The sequence below is a fragment of the Oreochromis aureus genome, linkage group 14 (genome assembly GCF_013358895.1).
Source record: "Oreochromis aureus strain Israel breed Guangdong linkage group 14, ZZ_aureus, whole genome shotgun sequence".
Taxonomy (NCBI): Eukaryota; Metazoa; Chordata; class Actinopteri; order Cichliformes; family Cichlidae; genus Oreochromis; species Oreochromis aureus.
The window spans coordinates 36,273,808-36,299,092 of record NC_052955.1 but is presented as its reverse complement, the minus strand read 5'-3'; the positions used below and the strand labels follow the sequence as shown (position 1 = coordinate 36,299,092).

At 45.0% G+C, this 25,285-nt stretch overlaps 1 protein-coding gene across 5 annotated transcripts in view; it reads right to left on the bottom strand.

The window, feature by feature from the left end:
* fat3a (FAT atypical cadherin 3a) overlaps positions 1–25,285 on the bottom strand; it is a 215,487-nt gene that overhangs the window by 32,444 nt on the left and 157,758 nt on the right. For all 5 annotated transcript variants that reach the window (XM_039622588.1, XM_039622586.1, XM_039622587.1 and 2 more), the window contains one exon: positions 15,094–15,231. In XM_039622588.1, coding sequence (XP_039478522.1) covers positions 15,094–15,231 — 138 coding nt within the window. The remainder of the gene's footprint in view (positions 1–15,093; positions 15,232–25,285) is intronic.

Sequence of the window (25,285 nt, the reverse complement as noted above, 5' to 3'; positions counted from 1 at the left end):
TAAGTTGGCAGTAATGTTGCGTTTTACCAGTGAATGTTTAGCAGTAACTGCCGTGAGTTGTTTGTGATATTTTGAGAAAGTAAATTCACTCAATGATGTGCTTTATTAGTCATTAGCCTAGATGCTAATTAGCGCTAGCTAACCGCTAACGTTAGCTTGTTAGCTTGTTTCGTTCTGCTTTGCTTTGCATAGTAACAGGTCATACCATCTTCTAATTGTGAGAATGTTTGCTTATGTCAGCTCACACGGGATATTTTGTGTTTGTTTACAGTTTTACCATTCATCCACTCATGTATTTCAACAAAGCCATGCTATGCATCCAATCAAATAAATCTGCCAGAAAGGAACAACGGTGTGGTCTTTCTACATGGGATGATGGTTGTCTGTCTGCCTAGTTAAGTGCGAGGGCAGAATAGTAAAAAGACTGGCGAAACGGCTACTTTAGGAGGCACAGTCTCCCAGACATCTGACCCAGATGTGACTATGCTGTCAGCAGAGGAGGAGCAGCTGGAGGTCCGGTCCACCTGCTCTGGATCAACATCCAGATCCCGCAGCTCACTCGCCAAAGCAGCAGTCGAAGCACGGGCAAAGGCCGAAGCAGCACGTGCCAGAGCAGAGTTTACATGACGGGAGATTGAGGTGAAAATGAGGCAAGCAGAGTTAAGTGCTACATTAGAAGCACTAAAAGAAGAAAAGGAAGCAGAAGCTGCGCTCGCTGAAGCCAATGTATTTGAAGCAGCAATAGCAGAGGAGGTAAATGGGGAAATGTGGTCATCTCGTGTGTCAGAAAAACAACATGGGGAATCACGACAGGGTCAAGACAACTCACAACCAGTGCTGAACTCATACGCTCTACGCCAGCTTCCAGATTCAACCCAGTCACACAGACTACAGAGTTATCTTGGATATTCTTCACCAGAGCATCGCAGAGAAGACTTGCCGGACCCTAAACACTTTACACCCATAAAACAATGTGACATCAGTCCAAACCCCGATCCAGCCACTTCACCTCAATATATCCCACAGGTAAATCAACAGGACATCAAAGATGAGATCGGTAGCCATCTGACACCAGCTGCTGATACCCAAGAAAAATGTGGCCAAAGGTATGTAAGTACCACACCTCAACCTATCAGCTTTTCCCCTTACGCTCCACCTTTCCAACCAACACAATTCAACAACGGGAACAGTGACTTTGCTAATCTCGCTAAGTTTCTGGCAAAAAGAGAATTGGTGGCAGATGGTCTGACAAAGTTTACAGACAGAGCAGAGGACTACTGGGCATGGAGAGCTTCTTTCTGTAATGCTATTGAAGGGTTAAGCTTAAAGCCTAGCGAACAGTTAGATTTGCTCACCCGGTGGCTTGGAGAAGAGTCGTCTAAGCATGCCAAACGTATACGCTCTGTCAATCTCAACAATCCAGCAGAGGGCCTACGTCGAGTTTGGACACGGCTACAAGAATGTTATGGCACTCCAGAGGCTATTGAGAAGTCGCTCCTTGACAGACTTGAACGCTTTCCTAGAGTGTCAAACAAAGACCCCCAGAATCTCAGAGAACTTGGCGACCTACTTTCTGAAATTGATGCAGCCAAATCAGACGGCTCTTTACCTGGGCTAGTGTATTTGGACACATCACGTGGCATTGCCCCAATAGTTGATAAGTTGCCAACAAATCTTCAAGACAGGTGGATGTCAGAGGGGACTAAATACAAGCAGAGACATGATGTATATTTCCCTCCATTCTCATTCTTCTGTCGCTTCATACAAGATGAAGCGAAAATGAGAAATGACCCCAGTTTTAAGTCTACTGTATCAGGTCCCACATCCTATCCAACAACTCACGACAACCACTATACAAGATTTGTCAAGTCAAGACCGCCTGTTGCCGTCCACAAAACAGAGGTAAACGAAACTCACAAACCAAGCTTAGGCAGCACGAGTGAGTTTACAAACAAACTGTGTCCCATCTACAAGAAACCGCACCCGTTAAAGAAGTGTAGAGGTTTCAGGGAAAAGACACTAGACGAGCGTAAAGGATACCTCAGAGAATACAACATCTGTTTTAGGTGCTGCAATTCCTCAGCTCACCAAGCTAAAGACTGTAAGGAAGAGATTACTTGCCTCGAGTACAACAGCAACAAACACGTTGCAGCACTGCATGCAGGTCCAGCTCCATGGACACAAAACACAAAAGCTCAAAACATTGCCCCAGACCAGGACAGGGAGGAGCATGGCGGGGAGAATAGCCTAGACTTGGAGACAAGCTCAGCATGCACTCAAGTTTGTGGGGACTTAGGTGGGGGGCGTTCCTGCTCAAAAATATATCAAGCCTACATTTATCCAAAGGGGCATCTAGACAAAAAAGTCAAGGTTTACGCTATCATAGATGACCAGAGCAATAGGTCATTAGTGAAGTCAAATCTTTTCGACACCTTTGGCATTCCAATGAGCAACCTAGTGCCTAGCGCCATACACACTCAAGACATGTACAGGGGTTTCCACCACAAATGGCCGCTTAGCTGCGAACCTCTTTATACAGTCCGTTGATGGCCAGTTCAGCTCTCCTCTGCCTTCTTTGCTCGAGTGTGACTCACTCCCAGACAACAAGAATGAAATCCCAACGCAAGAGATTGCTCTAGCCCATCCGCACCTCAAACACCTAGCAGATCACATGCAGCCCCTAGACCCTGAGGCCGAGATTATGTTGCTGTTAGGCCGAGACATAATACAAGTGCACAAAGTGTATGAACGAGTGAATGGACCAGTCAATGCTCCATTTGCCCAGAGACTTGCACTTGGGTGGGTTATTGTAGGGGATGTATGCCTAGGGGGAGCCCATAAGCCAGCCATCATAGGCACATACAGAACGAATATTCTAGAGAACGGGCGTCCGAGTCTCCTAACACCCTGTCAGAACAGTTTTCATGTCAAAGAGCAGCCACAGTCACACAACAAACCCTGGGACACTCACAGTTCATGTCAAATAGGGAAACACATATTCCTGCAAAGTGAAAAGGATGAAGAGCTGGCCCCTTCCCTTGAGGACCAAGCCTTTCTGGAAATTATGGAAAGAGACTTTTACCAAGACGATGCAAATAGCTGGACAGCTCCACTTCCTTTCCGTACACCGAGAGCCCGCCTCCCAAACAACAGAAACCAAGCACTCAGCTGCTTAGAGTCGTTGCGCCGCACATTAAATAAATGCCCTGAGATGGAGAGACATTTTATGGATTTTATGCAGAGGTTGTTTGACAGGGATCATGCCGAACCCGCACCAGCTCTCGAAGGAGAAGAATGGGGGCATCTGCCTTTCTTTGGCGTTTATCACCCACAGAAGCCCGGGAACATCAGGGTGATGTTTGACTCGAGTGCAATGTTTCAGGGAGTGTCCTTAAATGATGTGCTGCTCAAAGGTCCAAATATGAACAACAGTCTGATCGGGGTGCTCATCCGTTTCAGAGCAGAAACGGTGGCTGTCACAGCGGACATACAACAAATGTTCCACTGCTTTCAGGTGCGAGAAGACCACAGGAACTTCCTCCGGTTCCTTTGGTACCGCAACAGTGACCCAAGAGAGCCAGTTGTCGAGTACAGAATGAAAGTGCACGTGTTCGGCAACAGCCCTTCCCCAGCGGTGGCAATTTTCGGTCTGAGAAAGGTGGCACACCTGTCCGACACACAGCACTATTCTGAGGCCAAGCAGTTTGTCCAAAGACATTTCTATGTCGACGATGGACTCAAATCCCTCCCTACTGAGTCAGAGGCAATCAAGCTCCTCAAAGACACACAGGAGCTGCTTGCTGCGTCCAACCTGAGGCTCCACAAAATAGCTTCAAACAGCCCAAATGTCATGAAAGCATTCTCTACTGTAGACTTGGCAAGCGGGCTCAAGGACATAGATTTCAACACAGTTTCCTCCAATGCAGAGAAGCTTAGGAGTATGTTGGGACATTGAAGGTGACACTTTCACATTCAGAGTCTCTCAAACCAAAAAGCCTTACACGGAAAGAGGTGTTCTGTCCACTATCAACAGCCTTTTTGACGCGCTGGGGTTTGCAGTGCCAGTGAGCATCAAGGGGAGGGCACTGTTGCGGGAACTGACAAAAGAGACTTGTGGGTGGGATGAGACTCTTCAAGAGGGCATGTTCAAGGAGTGGTCAGAATGGAAGAATGCTCTCAAACAACTCGAGCAAATCCATATCCCGAGGCCATACTGCTCCTTCTCCTTTCTTGGTGCGAACCACAGAGAAATCTGTGTCTTCTGTGATGCATCAACCCAGGCTATTGCAGCTGTGGCTTACCTGAAGTTAACGAACAAAAATGGTGAGACAGAGTTTGCGTTCGTATTCGGGAAACTTACCATTCCCAGGCTCGAGCTGTGTGCATTGGTGTTAGCGGTGGAAGTTCGGGAGCTAATCAGAGATGAAATGGACATTCAGATTAGTAACATGCGCTTCTTCTCTGACAGCAAAGTCGTTCTTGGCTATAACTACAATGAGGCAAGAAGATTTCACGTTTTCGTGAACAACCGGGTGCAACGCATCAGACGAGCAACAGAACCAACTCAGTGGGGCTATGTACCCTCGGTGCACAACCCAGCCGATCACGGCTCCAGATCTCTACCTGCCGAAAAACTGTTGTCCAGCACATGGTTGAAAGGGCCAGAGTTTCCCTTAAAGCCCTTAGAGAGCAACTCATCAGATACGTTCGTTCCAACTTCAAAACCCCGACTCAGACATTGAAGTTCATCTCTTGATCACTGCCACCAGTCAAACATCACGCCTCTGTTTAAAGACTGCAAACTTAGAAACTTTCTCCAGCTGGCAGTCCCTTACCAGGGCAGTTGCACTTTTGGCGCACATTGCACGCACCTTTAAGGTAAAGCAATCAGGTGGACAATGTAAGGGATGGCATATATGTCATGAACTCACTACCTCAGATTTTGAGCAAGCAAGAGAGACGGTTATAAAAACAGTCCAACAAGAAAGCTTCCCAGAGGAGCTCAAACAAATAGAGTCAGGGATGGACATCCCAAAGAAAAGCCCCCTCTTAAAGCATTCTCCCTACCTTGACAAATCAGGCCTCCTGAGGCTTGGTGGACGCCTTCTTCATTCTGACCTCGAGTCCGCAGAAAAACACCCCTTGATTATGCCGCACAAACACCATGTAACTAACCTATTACCATGAAAGGGTCAGGCACCACGGGCGTCATCTTACAGAGGGTGCTTTAAGATCCGCAGGTTACTGGGTCTTAGGAGGTAAACGCCAGATCAGCAGCCTCATTTACTCATGTGTAGTTTGTCGCAAGCTAAGGGGAGTAACACAGTTCCAAAAAATGTCAGATCTTCCTGCAGAACGTCTTAGTGCTGAGCCTCCATTCTCTTATGTAGGCATAGATGTGTTTGGGCCATGGTCGGTTGCCTCTCGTCGTACTCGGGGCGGACTTGCCAGCAGCAAACGATGGGCAGTGATGTTCACCTGCATGAGCACAAGGGCAGTTCGCCTAGAGATCATAGAGGGGATGGACACGTCTAGCTTCATTAACGCTCTCCGCAGGTTCTTTTCAGTCAGAGGGCCTGCAAAGCAATTGAGATCGGACTGTGGAACTAACTTCACAGGAGCCTCCAGGGAGCTAGGGTTTGACAGAAGGATTCCTTGTGACCCACATGTTAAGTCCTTCCTAAATGATAATGGATGTAGTTGGGTCTTCAACCCTCCCTACTTTTCTCACATGGGGGGCAGTTGGGAGCGGATGATAGAAGTGGCACGTAAGATATTAGACTCCCAGCTCGCTCAACTTGATTCCAGGCCCTTCATGCACGACGTCCTGACCACCTTCATGGCAGAGGTGGCCGCCATCATCAACGCACGGCCGCTGGTTCCAGTGTCAAGTGATCCAGATATTCCGTGCATCCTTACTCCCGCCACACTCCTCACGCAAAAAGTTGTTGCACCTCCTACACCCTCAGGCGACTTCGGGGAGAAGGACCTCTACAGGCAACAGTGGAAAAGAGTTCAGAGTCTGGCCAACTCTTTCTGGCATCGTTGGCGTAAGGAATACTTGTCAACACTACAGTGTCGCCGCAAGTGGCATTCCACCAGACCAAACCTGCAGCTGGGGGATGTGGTCCTCCTGAAAGATCCTCTTGTGAAGAGAAATCAGTGGCCCATGGGGGTGATTGCAAAGGTTCATCCTAGTAGTGACGGACTTGTCAGGAAGGTAGAAGTCAAGGTGGTGAAAGATGGTAAAGCCAAAGTTTACTTAAGGCCAGTCACGGACGTTGTTCTTCTTGTATCAGATGCTGTGCAACAAGTTTAGTTTGGGTCCAAGTGTGACATCTTACTGATGTCAGGCGGGGAGTGTTCTGGCTCCTTAAGAGTCGCTCCTCATGTTATGTAGTGTTATATAAGTTCATGCAATCTTTATTTGTTTCTGGCACACTGTTCATTTTATTTTGACATCCTACCGGAAGTGCTACTTCTCATTACTTCCTGTCTAACGGGAGAAGGACAGTTTGCTACTCCTGTGCCTGCCTATGCTGCCTCTTAAGCCAGCACAGTCTGTAAGTTGGCAGTAATGTTGCGTTTTACCAGTGAATGTTTAGCAGTAACTGCCGTGAGTTGTTTGTGATATTTTGAGAAAGTAAATTCACTCAATGATGTGCTTTATTAGTCATTAGCCTAGATGCTAATTAGCGCTAGCTAACCGCTAACGTTAGCTTGTTAGCTTGTTTCGTTCTGCTTTGCTTTGCATAGTAACAGGTCATACCATCTTCTAATTGTGAGAATGTTTGCTTATGTCAGCTCACACGGGATATTTTGTGTTTGTTTACAGTTTTACCATTCATCTACTCATGTATTTCAACAAAGCCATGCTATGCATCCAATCAAATAAATCTGCCAGAAAGGAACAACGGTGTGGTCTTTCTACATGGGATGATGGTTGTCTGCCTGCCTAGTTAAGTGCGAGGGCAGAATACTTGCAATGAATAAGTTGTCCTAACAGTAAGCTTTACTTAGTTTTTTTGAGGCAACGAGTTTGCATATTTTTTTTGAGTTCTGGAAACTAAATAGGTTTTTACACTGTACTCAAAGTGAATAAGTTGCCTTAACTTAGTCATCTTAAGTAAACTTTACTCAATTTTTTTGAGGCAACGAGTTTGCATAGTTTTTTTGAGTTCTGTGAACTAATGAGGCTGTACAGTATACTCAAAATGGGTAAGTTGCCCTAGCTTAATCATCTTAAGTAAAACTTTACTCAATTTTTTTGAGGCAACGAGTTTGCATAGTTTTTTTGAGTTCTGTGAACTAATTAGATTTTACAGTGTACTGTGCAGGGGTCTGTCCTTCAATGTTGGTTCCTCCTCTTCTTCCTCTTTCTTGGGTTTCTGCTGCCTGAGGTATTCACTGAGCCCGTGGTTGGTTGGGGCCTGATGTATTCATGGATGTTTGTTGCCTCATCCTGGACTGTGGTACCCACACACACTAGTCCCCAGACTCCTTCCTTATGCTTAGCATACATCCTCACGGTCCTCAACTTTGTAAAGCTTCTGCGTTCTGTCAAGACCACTTTCACACTTTCATCAGCCAGAAGCTTTGATCCCACACACACCCATGGACTCCCTTTCCGAGCATGCTCAAACAGCCTGCCCTCATTAATACGTTTTACATTTCTGAAATCTTAAACCACTGCAGAGGAGAAGAAGATGAAGAAGAAACAAGGGAAGTTAAAGAAGGGTGAGAAAAAAGCTAAGATGTGAGAAAGAGTCATGTCTTCCTTCATTTTGATGCAACACATTAAACAGCTCAAATTCAGAACTGCTTTGTGCACGTGTTTTTTTATTCAAATAAATTAAGTACAATATGGTGATGGATCCAATCCATAATAAACCAGCTCATAGTTAGCTAATCAGCTGGCAACAGACTTTTCTCAATGTTGAAGATGGGTGACCATGAAAGCTAAGACTCTGCAGGTATGGAACAAATTAACACAGCTATTTTTTTTCTGGAATTGTCTGTTCATGTATGTATGATAACTGTATAGATACAGAACCGACAGCACTGATAGTATAAGCAAAAATCTGCTGTGAAAACAAACAAGTTAGCTGAGTGTTTCCATATAAACCAGTCAAATCTGAGAGAAGTTTTCACCTGACTGCATCAAAATTATCATCTTTTTTTCTTTTCTTTTTTCAGGCTCAGACTCCGCTTTATTGCCATTCAACCACTGACGAAATATGAATGAAACACACATTCTTTGGGTTTTAGTATTGCAGCATGTCACCAAACAACACGTAGCAGTGTAACAGGGCCTGGTGCTGTCCAACTTATAAATACTGGAGACCCTTTCTTAAGTGTCTTGATGCTTCTCAATCATACAGGTAAGTAAATCTCCAAAAGTTGATTCTGTTCATCTGGACGTAGCTTTTTCAGTGGGAGAAACGTTTCGTCACTCATCCAAGTGACTTCTTCAGTCTCAGCTGACTGCAGGTTCTGTAACATCTCTACGTTTCTGGCTTCGATTCTCAACCTGCTGGTAGGCAGCTCTGAACACCACATCCAGAACACGTTGGATTTTGTTGAGAGGTGAGAGATGTCATGATGGAGGCAGATGAAACCATGGTCTCATATGATGTTACATCTCTCTTCACTTGCATCCCAGTCACGGAAGCATTGGAGGTAGTTCGTAAGAGATTACAGGATGACCCCAACCTCAGCAACAGGACATTGACCAAGTGTGTTTGCTTTTGGAACTGTGTCTTCATTCCACCTACTTCACATACAAGGGTCAGTTCTACAGGCAGAAACACGGGTGTGCCATGGGTTCCCCAGTTTCACCCATCGAGGCCAATTTGTACATGGAAGAAGTGGAAAAGAGAGCTATGCTATCCTACCCTGGAACACCACCAAGTCATTGGTTCAGGTATGTGGATGACACCTGGGTAAAAATCAAATCTCAGGACGTACCACAATTCACGGATCACATTAACTCGGTGGACCGACACATCAAATCCACCAGGGAGGATATGAAAAGTGGCAGGCTAGCCTTCTTAGACTGTGAGATTTCCATCAGTAATGGGGGACAGCTAAAAGCTGATGTGTACCGGAAACCTACACATACGGATCAGTATTTAAGGTTTGACTCTCATCATCCACAGGAGCATAAACTGGGTGTCATCAGGACGCTACAACACAGAGCGAACACCATCCCCACAGACACAGCAGCCAGGGAAGCAGAAGAACATCACATCAAGAAGGCCCTGAGTAAATGTGGTTATCCCAGCTGGACTTTTGTCAAAGCTGGGAAGGCAGAAAAAGAAAGCTCCAGCCAATCCAGGAGAGAAGGACAACCACTGCCTAAGCGAAAACCTGTAGTGATCCCGTATGTGTCAGGACAATTGGAACAATTGAGACGCATTTTTTCTAAACACCGTGTCTCTGTGGCTTTTAAACCCCAAAACAGCCAAAAATTGGTCCACCCCAAGGGTTGGGTCCGACACAAACAGAGTAACATAGTGTACGCTGTTAAGTGCCAGGAGGATTGCTAGGATTTATACATAGGGGAAACCAAACAACCTCTGGCAAAGCGGATGGCACAACACAGAAGAGCTACCTCGTCAGGCCAGGCCTCTGCAGTCTATTTACACCTACAGGCCAGTGGACACTCTTTCACTTGTCTAAGGAGCTTGGAAAGAAAAGCGTCTGGACTTCTTTAAGTTGCTTGAAGACGTTTCACCTCTCATCTGAGAAGCTTCTTCAGTTCTAAGGTCACATGGTGGAGAGCCCCAGATTTAAACCCCGTGGGAGTAACCCCCCAAAGAGGGACAAAAGGACCCCCTGATGATCCTCTACCTAATCACATGAGCCAATGTGTGAAAACGGGTGTGGGTCACAATCAGCCAGGGTTTCGGGTGAGCTCATTTTGAAACCTAGCCCCACCCTATCATGTGATTTCCTGAGGTCAGATGGCCCAGGGTGTGAGTGGGCATTAAGGCGTCTGGGAAGGGATCTCAAAACTGGATTATAGATGGCAGACAGTTGGTGTCGTAAGCCAGAAACAGAATCAGAATGGGTTTTATTGCCAAATGTTGAGCAGGTTTACAACATTAGGACATTGCTGCGGTACTTAGTGCAAAACATACTGTCAGACAACGCTTAAATAAACATAAAAATTAAAATTAAAAGTGCTAAGTAGATAGATATATACATGAGTGCAGGTGGTGATCAGTGCAAACATGGAATGATGCAGTGAACACAGTGTAGGGTCATGTGTTAGTGGTGCGAACAGTCATATGGTTATTGTTCATGAGTCCAATAGCAGAGGGGAAGAAACTGTTCTTATGGCGAGAGGTTCTGGTGCGAATGGACCGGAGCCTCCTGCCTGAGGGGAGCAGGTCAAACAGACTGTGTCCAGGGTGAGAAGGGTCAGCTGTGATCCGAGCTGCACGCCCCAGTGTCCTGGAGGTGTACAGGTCCTGCAGAGATGGGAGTCTGCAGCCAATCACCTTCTCAGCAGAGCGCACAACACGCTGCAGTCTCTGTTTGTCCCTGATAGTGGCTCCAGCGTACCACACAGTGATGGAGGAGGTGAGGATGGACTCGATGATTGCAGTGCAGAATTGCATCATCGTCCGTGTTGGCAGGTTGAATTTCTTCAGCTGCCTCAGGAAGTACATGCTCTGCTGGGCTTTCTTTATGACGGAGGTGATGGTGGGCTCCCACTTCAGGTCCTGGGTGATGGTGGTACACAGGAAGCAGAATGAGTCCACAGTGGTGATGAGGGTGTCAGTCAGGATGATGGAGGGGGGAGTGGGGCTGTGTGCTTCTTGAAGTCCACAATAATCTCCACTGTCTTCTGGGCATTCAGCACCAGGTTGTTGTGGCTGCACCAGGACACCAGACGTTCAACCTCCCTCCTGTAGGCAGACTCATCCCCGTCCGAGATGAGTCCAATAACGGTGGTGTCATCTGCAAACTTAATTAGCTTGACAGACTGGTGGGTGGAGGTGCAGCAGTTAGTGTACAGGGAGAAGAGCAGAGGAGAAAGAACACAGCCCTGAGGGGAGCCGGTGCTGATGGTCCGGGAGTCCGAGACATTCTTCCCCAGCCTCGCGTGCTGCTTCCTGTCCGTGACCGCCTCTGTTCAAAGATGGTCGCTTACAATAGACATAAATGGCTTCTTTCACTCCTCTTTCAAATCATCTGTCTTCTCTGTCCAAAATGTGAACATTGGCATCCTCGACACTTTCAATGATGAGGATGTATACATCCTGAACAGGGAGGAACATGGGTTTGAGCGCGGAGTCAAGGAGGTCATTTACATGAAAACGGAAAGACCATCGCTGAATCGAGGAGGGGGCCTAAGGGTACATCTTTCACGAATGCTGTGATTGCAGCCATTCCCCAACTCTCTGTGAATGGTACTCATGGCCATTAATCAGTGGTCTTTGATCAGTGGGCCTTGATCAGTGGTTGTTGATCAATGGTCATGAGAATTTGCATAATTATAAGCATAAGTGTCTGCAACTGTGATTGTTACAAGATCCTGTTCAGGGAGGTAGATGTGTTCTGTTCTTAGAGCCACTAGCCTTTATCCTATATTGTTCCAGTATTGCTCTGTCTCCAGCCTTGGTGGGGCTCTTCTCATATTGTTCTCCTGCCACAGAGTACACCTTGGATGGTTCAGTAGTGTACAGCTGATTTATTCCCTTGCCTTCTATCTCTCTAGTATACCTCTTCAAGTGGCTGGCCAAGGCTGTGAGTCCTTGCTTGGCAGTTTCCAAGGCCTCAGGTATAGATAGCTTGCTGTACATCTTAGGTATGACTTTCTACATCACAGCTTTCTGCAGCTCCGATTGTTGATTAACTTCCTTCCATACTGCTTTGATCTTTGCCACTAGTACTCCATGAGTACTGCTTCTTCTGGCTGATCATTTTATAGCCAAGCATCTCTACGATCACTGCTGCCGTAGTGTTGTAGTGTTGGTTAACGATGATCGTCACAACAGGGATTGTAAGTAATGCTGCATTCATATCTTCTACTTAGAACTTCAAAGGGTACTTCATGTTGGGGGCAGGAATAGCTCAGTAGGTAGCGTGGTCGCCCCCATGATCGGAAGGTCGGAGGTTCGAATCCACTGAACGGCTACCCTCAGGTACCCCTGAGCAGGGTCCCTACACACTGCTCCCTGGGCGCCTGATTAGTGGCTGCCCACTGCTTCACTGATTGAATGGGTTAAATGCAGAGAGAGTGATTTCCCCACAGGGATCAAAAAAGTATACATTATTACATAGTCTTGGAAAACGGCCACGGAGGTTCCAGGTTCAACTCCCAGGCTCTAGGAGATTCAGAATGATCAGAACCAGCTCTTCAGCAGGTTTGACCAGACACTCATCCCTCCTCCAGCCCAATCACCTCTTCTGCAAATGCCCTATCTTCGACCAGTGCCTGCTTTTCTTCCATGACTGCACACCTCTCAGTCCTCAGCTTCAAAATACTCACAGCCCCCCTCCCCTACCACTATCCTGTCCCTTTCAACATTTTATGTGAGGAACAAGCTGCAGAAGATCAAAATGCTGCCGGTCCGAATCACATCAGCCCCAGGCTCCTGAGGTACTGCATAGACCAACTGTGTGGCATCATGGGATACATTTTCAACATTAGCCTGAAGCTAGGGAAAGTACCACAGGTTTGAAAGACCTCCTGTGTAGTACAGCCTAGCATCGGGGTGGATGATGCCATCATCTATCTCCTGCATTGAGCTTTGACCCACCTGGAGAAGACTGGAAGCACTGTGAGAATCATGTTCTTTGATTCCTCCAGTGCTTTTAACACCATCCAGCATGGACTTCTGAGGGACATACTAGGGCTGTTAGGAGCGGACCACCTACTGTCCCAGTGGATACTGGACTCACTGGCTGCCCACAGTATGTGAGGACACAGGACTGTATCTCTGACAGCCTGGTCTGCAGTACGGGGTGCCCTGAAAAGAACTGTGCTAGCACCATTCCTGTTCACTCTCTACACTCCAGACTTCTCCATCAACCGTCTAGGCTGCCATCTACAAAAGTTCCCTGAGGACTCATCACAGATGAGGCCAGCAGTGTAAAGACAGTGGATTCAGGATTTTGTGGACAGGTGCCGGCGGAACCATCTCCTGATCAATGCGAGGAAAATCAAGGAGCTAGTAGTGGATTTCCCCAGGGGCAGACCCTGATGCACCCCTCGACTCAGTGTAGGTTGTAGGAGACTAAAGAAGCTACTGTTGGAGCATTTCAATGATCACAAAAAAGACAGGGAAAAATACAGGCTGCATGTAGAAGGACATATCTATAGACTTTTAACTGTACATTGCAGCAAGAAGTATGATTCCATTATTTAATTTCAATTTTATATATATATAGTGCCAAATCACAACAGTCACCTCAAGGTGTTTCGTATTGTAAGGTAAAGTTCCTACAACAATACAGAGAAAACACCAAGAATCAGCAAGCAGTTTGGTGACAGTGGGAAGGATAAACTCCCCTTTAACACTAGGTTTACTATCCTGCGCAAATTTGCGTAACTTCCCTAAACCCAATACCCCCTAGAATTACTGGCTTTTTTATTTTCTGGTGCAAGTCCCGAGGTGTTAAGCACCCCTGCTGAGATTTTCACAGGTCGTCAGCTTGTTTCTCCTACAGCTTTTGTTGTGCAAACCACCCATTGTCCTTGAGGCCTGGCACATTTGCATTTGCTCACTCAGAGTTGCTCAGATCCAAGGCAGGCCAAACCTCTGTGTTACAACTTTCAGAAATGCCTGATAGAAATGCTTCAACTTACTCATGAGATTTTGACCACATTTTTTGCGGAAGTCACAACTATACTGAATGCACGACCGTTGTTGCCAGCTGCAAGAATGCTTGGTAGGGAACAGCTGTTCCCTACCAAGGTTCGCTTCAAAGTTTGAAAGACTTTGAAATAAAACAGACTTGTGTACCCATATATTGTGAATGTCTGTCTTTTGTATGTAGGTTGTAACACAGAGGTTTGGCCTGCCTTGGATCTAAGTAAACAAATGCCAATGTTGCACAAACACACACACACACACACACAGCAAATCTGCATTTATTTGTCCCACAAGTGGAAAATCTGCATTGTCATTGCAAAAAGTGGACAGAGCACGGTATAGAAAGTGCACTATACAAACATATATATATATATATATATATATATATATATATATATATATATATATATATATATATATATATATATATATATATATATATATATATATATATATATATATATATATATATATATATATATATATATACATACATAGTTATACACACACATACATAGTTATACACACAGACACATCTATATCATATATACACACACACATATATATATATGTATGTATATATATATATGTGTGTGTGTGTATATGATATAGATGTGTCTGTGTGTATAACTAGACTTTATGCATATTATATAAGGTGTGGCTATATAAATATATAAATATATGTACAACTCTGTGTATATATGTTTATGGACAGGCATGCAGGCAGGTAAGGAAGGAAAGCAGCCTTGCAGGGAAGGAAAAACTTGAATCTCTCATGGTTAGGGGTTGGGGGAGGGTGTGTTTGCACAACAAAAGCAGGAGAACAATGGAGCTGACGACCTGTGAAAATCTCAGCGGGTGCCAAGAGGTGTTAAGGTCGGGGAATTTACGCAAATCTGCGCAGGCCAGTAAATCTAGTAGTAGGGACTTGCACCAGGGAAAAAAGGCTCAGTAATTCTAGTGTTAACAGGAAGAAACCTGTGGCAGAATCAGGCTCGGGAGGTGTCCATCTGCCGCAACAGGCTCAACTCATAGATAGAAACTCAACAGCTAACTGTTGTTTGGGGAGTCAAACTGTAGAGTACACAAATACAAGTATAAAAAACAGGTAATGGTGTCAGCCAATCACATAGCCTACATCATAATCTATACAGACCCAATAAGGAATAATGAATGACGCAACAGGCCTGTCTCCAGTAATTTCACCAAACCAAACTGCACAGAGGATAAGTGGATGTTTTTCTACATAGAAGTGTGTCCTCACTGTCTCACGGTCCAGTTGCTTGTTGACCTTGATGACTCCACTGAGTGGGTCAATGAGGAACTGGTTGTGTCTGTCTCCACTGACAATGGAGTAGAGGACGGCTCCATTCAGCTGACTGTCCACATCATCTGCTTTCAGCTGTAAATACACACACACATACACAAACACACACTAAGAAGAGTACATATTTGGTTGGGTAATAATTGCAGTACTGTCTGTAGTGAGGTTTCTATAACACACTGAAGAATAAGTCTGCGACCAGAGCTTTTCACATACATATTTCGACCCTTTTCAATTTTTGATGTGCTGTATTGGATCTGAAAGTTGCTAATGTTTAAAGTGTAAGACAATATGGAAAAGATGAGGCTTTGGTAACTTAAACTCTTGAAAGAATTGTGTATCAGCTATATGATGATTGCAGAGGAACAGTTTATTTTTGTTTTAGTCCTGATTTAAACTTGTCCTCAACATATCCTCACATGGCTTCTGACAGTGGACTCATCTTTGTGTTTGTTCTGCTAGCCCTCAGTGTAGTATTCACTGCAGTTAATCATAACATTTTGCTAAAGACTACAATATACCTTCAGCAACAAAAGAAATACATAGCACTTGTTTTAATAATTTCTGATAGATTTAGTTGGTTAATTTAATGAGTATTTCTCAGACAAAAAGTTAATCATGGTGTTCAACAGGGTTCTGTGCAAGGATCAATAGTTTTCTTATTATACTTACCTTATTTAATACTATCAGAAAACACCACATACATGTAAGTTGCTATTCAATTACACCCAGTTATCCAGTTATATTTATAAATTCATCTATAAATCCCAGATGGCGCAAAAAAAAAAAACTAGTTAAACCACAAGGATGCCCTAAGGCCATAAAGGTCTTAATGATGTTTAACTCTGGACATTGAAATTAGGACAAAGCTGAAATGATCATATTTGGCATCTAGAATTCTCAGAAAGAGTGCCGCCATCTCACCAAGATGGCAGCGCGTGAACAACGCGAGGCTCAGTGTCTCTCCAGAATCTGCTATTTAGCGGTTTTTTATCTACTTTTAACCGGATTATTCATCCAGAATTGCTGTGCGTTGCTGACCTACAGCAGACAAGAGATTCTGGACATCTGGACTCATAACTCCAACAGTTTTATCGCCGATCTCCGACTCATCCCAGAGATCTCCAGAACACCGGAGGCTGCCCACTCTCCCCAGCCGGGCGGAAGTGCACGCAGACGGCGCCGAGAACGTAAACAAAGGCGAGGTTAGGCGCGGAGGGCTACGGGCTAAGCTAAAGCTAACACCACATCGGCTGCCTTTACCCAGTATTTTCCTCGCCAATGTCCGTTCTCTGGCAAACAAAATGGATGAGATACGGCTCTCCATCACTAACAACAGACGGATTATGGACTCAAATGTCATGTTTTTCACGAAACATGGTTGAACAACAGCTGTCCGGACAATGCTATCGAGTTAGCAGGGACGCCACACACACCGAGCCGACAGGCTAGCAGATGACTCCGGCAAGACCAGAGGTGGAGGTTTGTGCATTTATATTAACAATGCTTGGTGCATGAACTCCACTACTACTGAGAGTCACTGCTCACCTAATGCGGAGTTTTTAATGGTCAAATGCAGACCTTATTATCTCCCCAGAGAGCTCACTTCGATCATACTCACTGCAGTATATATCCCCGACGCTAATGCTAGGTTGGCCATGAAAGAACTTTCTGCAGCCATTAACAAACACCAGAATAAACACCCGAGGCTGCTTTTATTGTTGCTGGCGACTTCAACCACACCAACTTAAAGACAGTCCTCCCAGATTCCACCAACATGTTTCCTGCCACACCAGAGGAGACAAGACTTTAGACCATGTTTATTCCAACTTGGCTGGAGCCTACAAAGCAACACCCTCCCCACATTGGACAATCGGACCATCTCTCCTGTTCCTCACACCTAGGTATTCACCACTCATCCAACGTGTGAAACCTGCTGTGAGGACAATTAAAAAGTGTGGCCAGAGGGGACAGACGCAGTGCTCCAGGACAGATTTAAAAATACAGACTGGAATATGTTCACCAACACAGACCTGGACCAGTACACCTCATCTGTACTGGATTACATCTCGAAACCACAGACAGTGTCACCACCCAGAAACGGATCACCATGTACCCCAACCAGAAGCCTTGGATGAACCGGGATGTTCGTCTCCTCCTGAAGGCCCGCAACACTGCTTTTAGGTCAGGAGATGCACACGCCTACAGTACAGCCAGGGCTAATCTAAAGAAGGGCATCAAAAAGCCAAACACCATTACAAAAAGAAGGTAGAAGAACACTTCTCCAACTCCAACCCCGACGCATGTGGCAAGGACTCCAGACCATTACAGACTACAGGACCACCAAACCCTCCCCCGCATCCTCTGATGTCTCCTTCCTCAACGAGCTCAACAACTTTTATGCTCGTTTTGAACGAGGGAACCGCACAACCACAACAGACATGACGCCAGACCACCAACCTCTGACTCTCTCCCCCACCGATGTAGGAGCGGTGCTGAGCAGGATCAATGTCCACAAGGCTGCAGGTCCTGATGGCATCCCCGGGCGTGTTCTCAGAGCGTGTTCTGGGGAGCTTGCAGGAGTGCTCACAGACATATTCAATCTGTCCTTGGCCCACGCTGTGGTACTGGTCTGCTTCAAATCCACCTCCATCGTCCCGATACCCAAAAACTCCAACCCATCTAGCCTCAATGACTACCGCCCAGTAGCACTCACCCCCATCATCACTAAGTGCTTAGAGCAGCTGGTCTTAGGACACTTCAAATCCTGTCTCCCCCCCACCCTGGACCCCCACCAATTTGCATACCGCCAGAACAGGAGCACAGAGGATGCAGTCTCCATCGCACTGCACTCTGTCCTCTCAAACCTGGACAACAACAACACCTACGCCAGAATGCTGTTTATAGACTTCAGTTCAGCATTCAATACAATCCACCCCTCACAACTCATCAGGAAACTGACAGACCTGGGCATGAGTTCCCTCATCTGCAAATGGTTACTGGACTTCCTGACCAACCGCCCTCAACATGTCCGACTGGATAACCGCTGCTCATCAACAATCACAATGAACACCGTGTACCACAAGGCTGTGTGATGAGCCCTTTCCTCTACTCCTCTTCACCCACAACTGCAGACCTGCTGATGGTTCTAACACCATCATTAAGTTTGCAGATGACACCACGGTGATTGGCCTCATCAGCGACAACGATGAGACCGCCTACAGGGAGGAGGTGCATCGTCTGGCTGAGTGGTGCGACACAAACAACCTGCTGCTTAACACTGAGAAGACTAAGGAGCTCATCGTGGACTACAGGAGGAATGCTGACCCACATCCACCCATCCACATTAAGGGGACGGCTGTGGAGCGTGTGAGCAGCTTCAAGTTCCTGGGAGTCCACATCTCCGAGGATCTCACCTGGACAACCAACTGCTCCAAGCTGGTCAAGAAGGCTCACCAGCGCCTCTTCTTCTTGAGGACTCTGAGGAAGAACCACCTGTCCTCAGACATCCTGGTGAACTTCTATCGCTGCACCATCGAGAGCATCCTGACCAACTGTATAACAGTCTGGTACGGGAACTGCTCTGCCTCGGACCGGAAGGTGTTGCAGAGGGTCGTGAAAACTGCCCAGCGCATCGCCGGAGCACCACTTCCTGCCATAAAGGACATCTACAGGAAGCGGTGTCTGAAAAGGGCTGGGAAAATCATCAGAGACCCCAGTCACCCATCACATGGACTCTTCACCCTCCTGCCCTCTGGGAGGCGCTACAGGAGCCTCCGGACTAAGACCACCAGGTACCGGAACAGCTTCTTCCCCACAGCTGTCAGACTCCTGAACTCTGCCTCCTGACATCTGACCCACGTTAAACTCATGGACTGAACATACACACACACCCACAACCACTAGCACTTTATCACTATCACAATTATCCACATATCTCACTTATCCTAACTGCACTACTGTATAGTTCTGTGTAAATATCATTCTGTACATATGATAATTTTTAATCCTACAACTGTTTATAACTTGCATAGTTCACATTTCTGTATAACTGTATATCTCAGATTTCTGTATAGTTTTTATTTCATATTTATATCCTGTTCATAGCCTTTACATAGCTTGTACTCACTACAGCCTGTACATACTTATAGTTATAGAATATTCATAACATACTTTACACCGTGTACATTATAACATACCATAATAGACCCATTTCTGTAATATACTTACACATCTATATTATTGCTAATATATATTGTAATATATCTATATCACGGCTAAAGCACTTCTGGATGGATGCAAACTGCATTTCGTTGCCCTGTACCTGTGCATGTGCAATGACAATAAAGTTGAATTCTATTCTATTCTATTCTAACCAGATACTTACACTGCATGGCATTACCATGGCATCTTGTACTACTGTGAGGAAGCCTGTAGTCATTTTGACCAATAAAGTGTCCTTTAAATAGTCTTGATGCATTCTCAATCATCCAGGAAAGTAAATCTCCAAAAGTTGAATCTGTTCATCTGGACGTAGCGTTTGATGGGAGAATTGATAAACAGTACTGTTTATAAGGTTTGGGGAAACCTGCAGTCAGCTGAGACTGAAGAAGTCACTTGGATGAGTGACGAAACGTTTCTCCCATCAAACGCTACGTCCAGATGAACAGATTCAACTTTTGGAGATGTCCTTTAAATAAATAATTAAGACTGACTTCTTTCATAAACACCATAATGCCGAAATCAGAAACATGTGTCAGAGGTTGTTTCTGGTTTATAAATTCTAGGCTGGACTATTCAACTTCCTTGTCACTAGGGTGCCCAAAAATCTCACTGGGCAAAAAAACATATAAGGTTACAACACTGATTATGACCTTTCCATGGAAAGGTGACTGGACTCACAGACCAAAATGCATCAATAGCCTGGTCTGGCTTCGAAACATTTTAGGGGCTTAGAGATTTTATTTGAGCGACAAGAAAATAAGTGGTGCAATATTGGGCATGGTTCTATGAAGTAGCATTTCTATGGCCCAAATATGAGATTCGTAGGTGCTGGAATGCAGTCATATTACTTCTCGTGTTAATTTGTTGTACATTCAACAATCAATTGTACAATGCCTGCTAGCCCAGTATTCCACTGTTATGTTACTTCTGAATTTACCCGTGTCTGCATGAACAGAACATTATCAGCCTTTCAACAGGATATCAACTGTTCCACCAGAGACAACATAATACTAGACCTGATAGGATTTAAAGCGTCAGGTTGACAACCAGGGTAGAGGCCAAAAGAAAGTAAAAAAATCGTTAAAAGGTTTAATACACAGCCCTCTGCTACGTCCTCCATCACACATTCTAGCCTCCACACACCCCACTAGAAAGGTTAGGTGACATCCATGAGAAAATTACAACTGGGCAATTTTGCTCTTTCTGATTTGGTGATGTACAGTACAGCAGCTCAGGAAAGAGATTGTGCCGTCACCCTGCCTGTTCACATTGTACAGCAGGCTAAACTGAAAAGAACAATCCAATTTAATTTATATAGTACAATATCACAGTTCCCTTATATTGTAAAGACCCTACACAACAAAATGAAAATTAGTTGAAGGAGCAGCATCTGAGCTGGCAACACCAAGACAGTGAATGCACTGATCAGGAAAGTTGTAAAGCTTTGTTCACTGACCAAACTGTTATCTATCATAGATAATCTTGTACTCCCTCTGCAACAACTGGACAGGTGAAAGAGCACCATTATGTACATCAAATCTCTTCATGAAAGGCTTTCTATCCGGAACATTCCTCTGCACTAACAGGCACTGGCACAATGTCGCTCTCTCTGTACTGTCTGGCAGGTGTTCCAGTAGACAACAATGACACTACCACTACCACTAGTTGAGCAGCTTAAGACAAGTTGCTTGCATCAACATCACCATTTCCTCCATATCTGTCTCATCATCAGCTACCAACAGTGCATCTTTCATGCCGTTGAATGCCCAGTCACTAAACAATAAAACAATGCTAATCCACCATACCATTACTGACAGCAAGATCGACTTCCTTTGAAGGGTCCAAGGTGCATGTGGAGGATGTGGACTGAAAGATGGTCAGAAACAACAAGGTTCAGGCAATTCAGATTGGAAGTGTTAGTGTTGGTGGAGAAAACTAGATCCAACGTGTTACCTATTTTGAGTGTTTTAATGTCACCCTGGCTGTGTCAACACAGCTCCAGGTTATCTTCATCTACCGCCCCCATAAAGTTTGTACTGTGGTCATGTCACAGTTGTCTGAGATTTTCACCTACATTTGCTCTTCTTCTCCAGCCACACTCCTAATTGGTGACTTCAATATTCATGTCGACTCCAGTAGGTCTTTGTCCGCCAAATTAACTTCATCCATCAACAGCTTCTGGCACCTGCACATCAATTTCAGGACGTCATTCCCCCATAGCACATCTAACTCCATGCTCCTTCTCCTCTTTTTCGTCTGTGAATTCTTCCCAGGTCACCAAGTGGGTCTTTCAGTCCACATCCTCCACATGCACCCTGGACCCCATGCAGACAACATTGGTCAGAGCATGTCTACTTGCTCTGTGCCCTCTTACAGTTGGTCATCAACTGTTCGCTGGAGTCAGGAGTGGTACCCTCCAGCTTCAAGCCACCTCAGTGACTTCTATCCTCAGGAAGCCAGGTCAAGGTGTCCAGGACAGTGACAGTTTGCATTACCTTGAACAGTTTGTTGGAGATAAACCCGGAGATTTGGTAAGAAGTTGCCAGCACATAAATCCTCAGGAAGCCTACAATGAGGCCAGGAGTTTGCTATTTAATAATTATGGTAAAGAAATGAGAAGTGCAACTGCCAACATGAACCAAGCATTCAACTGGCCACACATTAAACCAGATGATGGAAAGGCTCTTCATAGCTATTCCCTGTTTCTCAGTGGTGGTAACAAGACATCAGTCAACTACAAGAGATTGAGAACTCCACTAATCTCAGAGTTATTGTGTCGAAGCTGCCATATAAAATGAGAGAAACATGCAGAATTTCTGCCTTTGACATTCAAGAAACAAGTGGAAGGGGAGTAAAGTTTACAGATCTGATCAGATTCATAAACAGACAAGCGAAAACAGCTGCAGATCCTTTGTTTGGCACCATTAAGGATGCTGATGAAGCAAAATCATATGTAAATGTGAGAATAAACAGAGCACCCTGGCCAAAGGGAAGCAGATTTGCCACAAGTGTATCACAAGGTGCAAATGAAAAGCCACCTTAAATTATTAAAAACTCCTCTTGTCATACTAGTAGTGGCTTCCAAAAGCCATGTATATACTGTATATGTGTATATACAGTATATACTATACGATATTCTATACTGTGAAAAACAGCGTCCTTTCACAGAATGTCAAAATGTCAAAAGCATTAGCGAAATACAGAAAAAATATGTTGAAATCAAAGAGGTAATGAGTATGGATGTTACGGAAGTGCATTAAAATCCACTAAACAAGCTCATCTCTCACTATTCAGAGTGGGTGAGTCTCAAAACGGCAGTTTTCTGGGTGATGACGTTTGAACAGCTGCTTTGCGGCTTCCAGTTGGCAACAGAGCGAGATGGCTGACTAAACCTGAACTCCTGATAGTAGAGCAGAATTTTCCCCTAAAATTCAAATAAATACTTGATTTGACAACTTCTCGTTTACACAGTATGTCTGGGAGTACAAAGAAGGTAGTCTCAGCACAAGAAGAAGAAAAGCATGCTAGCACGAATAGGGAACATGGCGGTGGAGAAGTAGCAGCCTTTGCTGGTCCCTACATGGGGAAATTAAGTTAATCAGCCGACAAATCAGTAACTTAAAGGCCAAACTAAAGTCGGACCCTGGTTCACTTTAAGGACAATTTTAATAAAACTATGAAAGAAGACCTAAACGCACATAAGCAGGACATTAACCAGCAGCTAGCGAAGGCTAAGAAAGCCGTACAGGATGACACCCTATACTCAGCCTTCAACCAAGTGATAGTAGTTGATGGTCACCTGGTGCACCCTAAAGCTGAGCGGACCTACCCGTGCTTTCTAATATTGAACGATAGGCTTTATCGAGTGAGTCGTGACACTTGCACAAAGGAAGAACACGAAAAGGCGCCCTAGATCTGGTCCAGTAAACGGAGCAATGCCAGACGGCGTTTGTGCAGGTTAAAGAAAGTTTTCTTTTCCTGCACAATCCTAACTTTTCCCCCTCTTTCATCCTGCAGACGGACACCTCAAAAAAACGGGCAGGTAAAGGGGGTTGACCGCCTGATCGTGTACATCAGCCAGAAGTTGACCAACTGGGAAATGACATTCAGCACTGTGGAGAAGGAGTGACTGGCTTTCCGGTGGGCTCTCCTCGTTATTACCTCCTGGGACACTCATTCACCCTCTGCTGAGACCACGCCCCGCTGCAGTGGCTCCACTGCATAAAGGATGCCAATGCCCAGATCACCCGGTGGTAGCTGGCTTTGCAGTCCTTTAAGTTCAAGGTGGTCCATAGGTCGGGATGCAGATGGTTGTGGCCGATTTCCTCTCCCCACCACCCAACTGAGGCCGGGTGGTGGGGATGTGTGACGGGGGTGTGGTCTCTGGCTCAGCTGCAGTGGAGGGGTGCAGTGGGCTCGAGGGGCAGTGCCAGGGAAGCTGAGGGTCAGGTGGAAGCGATTTCATGAATGAACACTCCCTTAGGAGGTGTGCATGCAGAGACAGCTGGAAAGCTGTCCAGAGACCAGGAAACTCTGTGGCTGAGCTGCCCGGAGGAAAGCGTCTAGTGTTTGACACACTGTATAAATAAAACTGTTGCAATATAACAGAATGCTGTGTGGGTCCGTAGTGTGTCACATAATGTTTGTGCATCAGATTAATGACACAGAAAATGATGATCTGAGCTGTGCTGAAGTAATTTCAATGCTACCTCAATAGGTAGTCAGCTCTACTGTTGGGTAGAAATCAGATTTGAACTGGGATGACTGAAACTCATAGCAGGGTATCCACTAGTTCTAAGAGGGGTCCTCAGTGAGTGTGAGCCTCTCCCCCTCATTTGGCAGTAGGGCTAAAGACCCTGAAGGTAGCGTATTAACCTTTCCGTGGAAGTCAACTAATATAAGTTGGTTAAGTGTTTAATAAGAAAATGTAATAAAAATAAAGTACACATCAGAAGTTTCTAATGTTGCAAGCAAGTGACTGTGAAAGCAGCGAAAAGAAAGCTGAAAAGGTTGCATGTCAAATGCAGCAGTTCAAATCAGGCTTTAAGGGAACCTTATTCACTACTGCAGATGTTGCAATAGGAGAAACTGAGATTTTAAAATTCTGTCAAAATCAAAGCATCACTGATGAACTTGCAGCTCTTGCAGCAGTCACACTGTCTTTTGGAAGCGCTGGACTAAACACCGTACTTGCAAAGTCTGCAAAAAGGACAGAATTGTTAAATGGACTGATTCTTATATAGCGCTTTTCTACTCTCCTAGAGCACTCAAAGCGCTTTAAACAACATGCCACATTCACTTACTTCTATGCTTTTAAGTGCTTTCTAACAAACATTCACACTCTGACGGAGGCACTGGAGATCAACTTGGGGTTAGTATCTCGCCCAAGGATATTTGGCATGCAGACTGGTGGAGCCAGAGCTCAAACAACCAACCTCTCAATCAGCAGATGACCTGCTCTACCTCCTGAGCTACAGCCACTTTTCGGGTGGCCACTTTTCAGGGCACTGAAAAGTTTGACATTAAAGAACGTACATTAAAGTGTCAGCACCAGGCTGATAGTGAAAATAAATTTCAGTATTTTTATTTCTTCAGTTATATGAAACATGGTATATTTTGGATTAATATTACTGCTATATGTATGGGTTTGGGGGGTTTTTGCATTTTTTTGCTGCAAATATTTATATGCTTTGCACAATTTGAGCCAAATTCATTACAGAATTATATCATATTGTGTGAATGTTTTGTGCTTATATCATCTCGGCTGTGACAGACCCATATATGCAAAAATCAGCTTGTTAAAGGCTCTCACATCTTTTACAACTGACTTAAGATATGAAATGCATGATTTTCTCACCCCATGTATTTGTCTCCTTCATAAATAATATTATATACATATACATATACA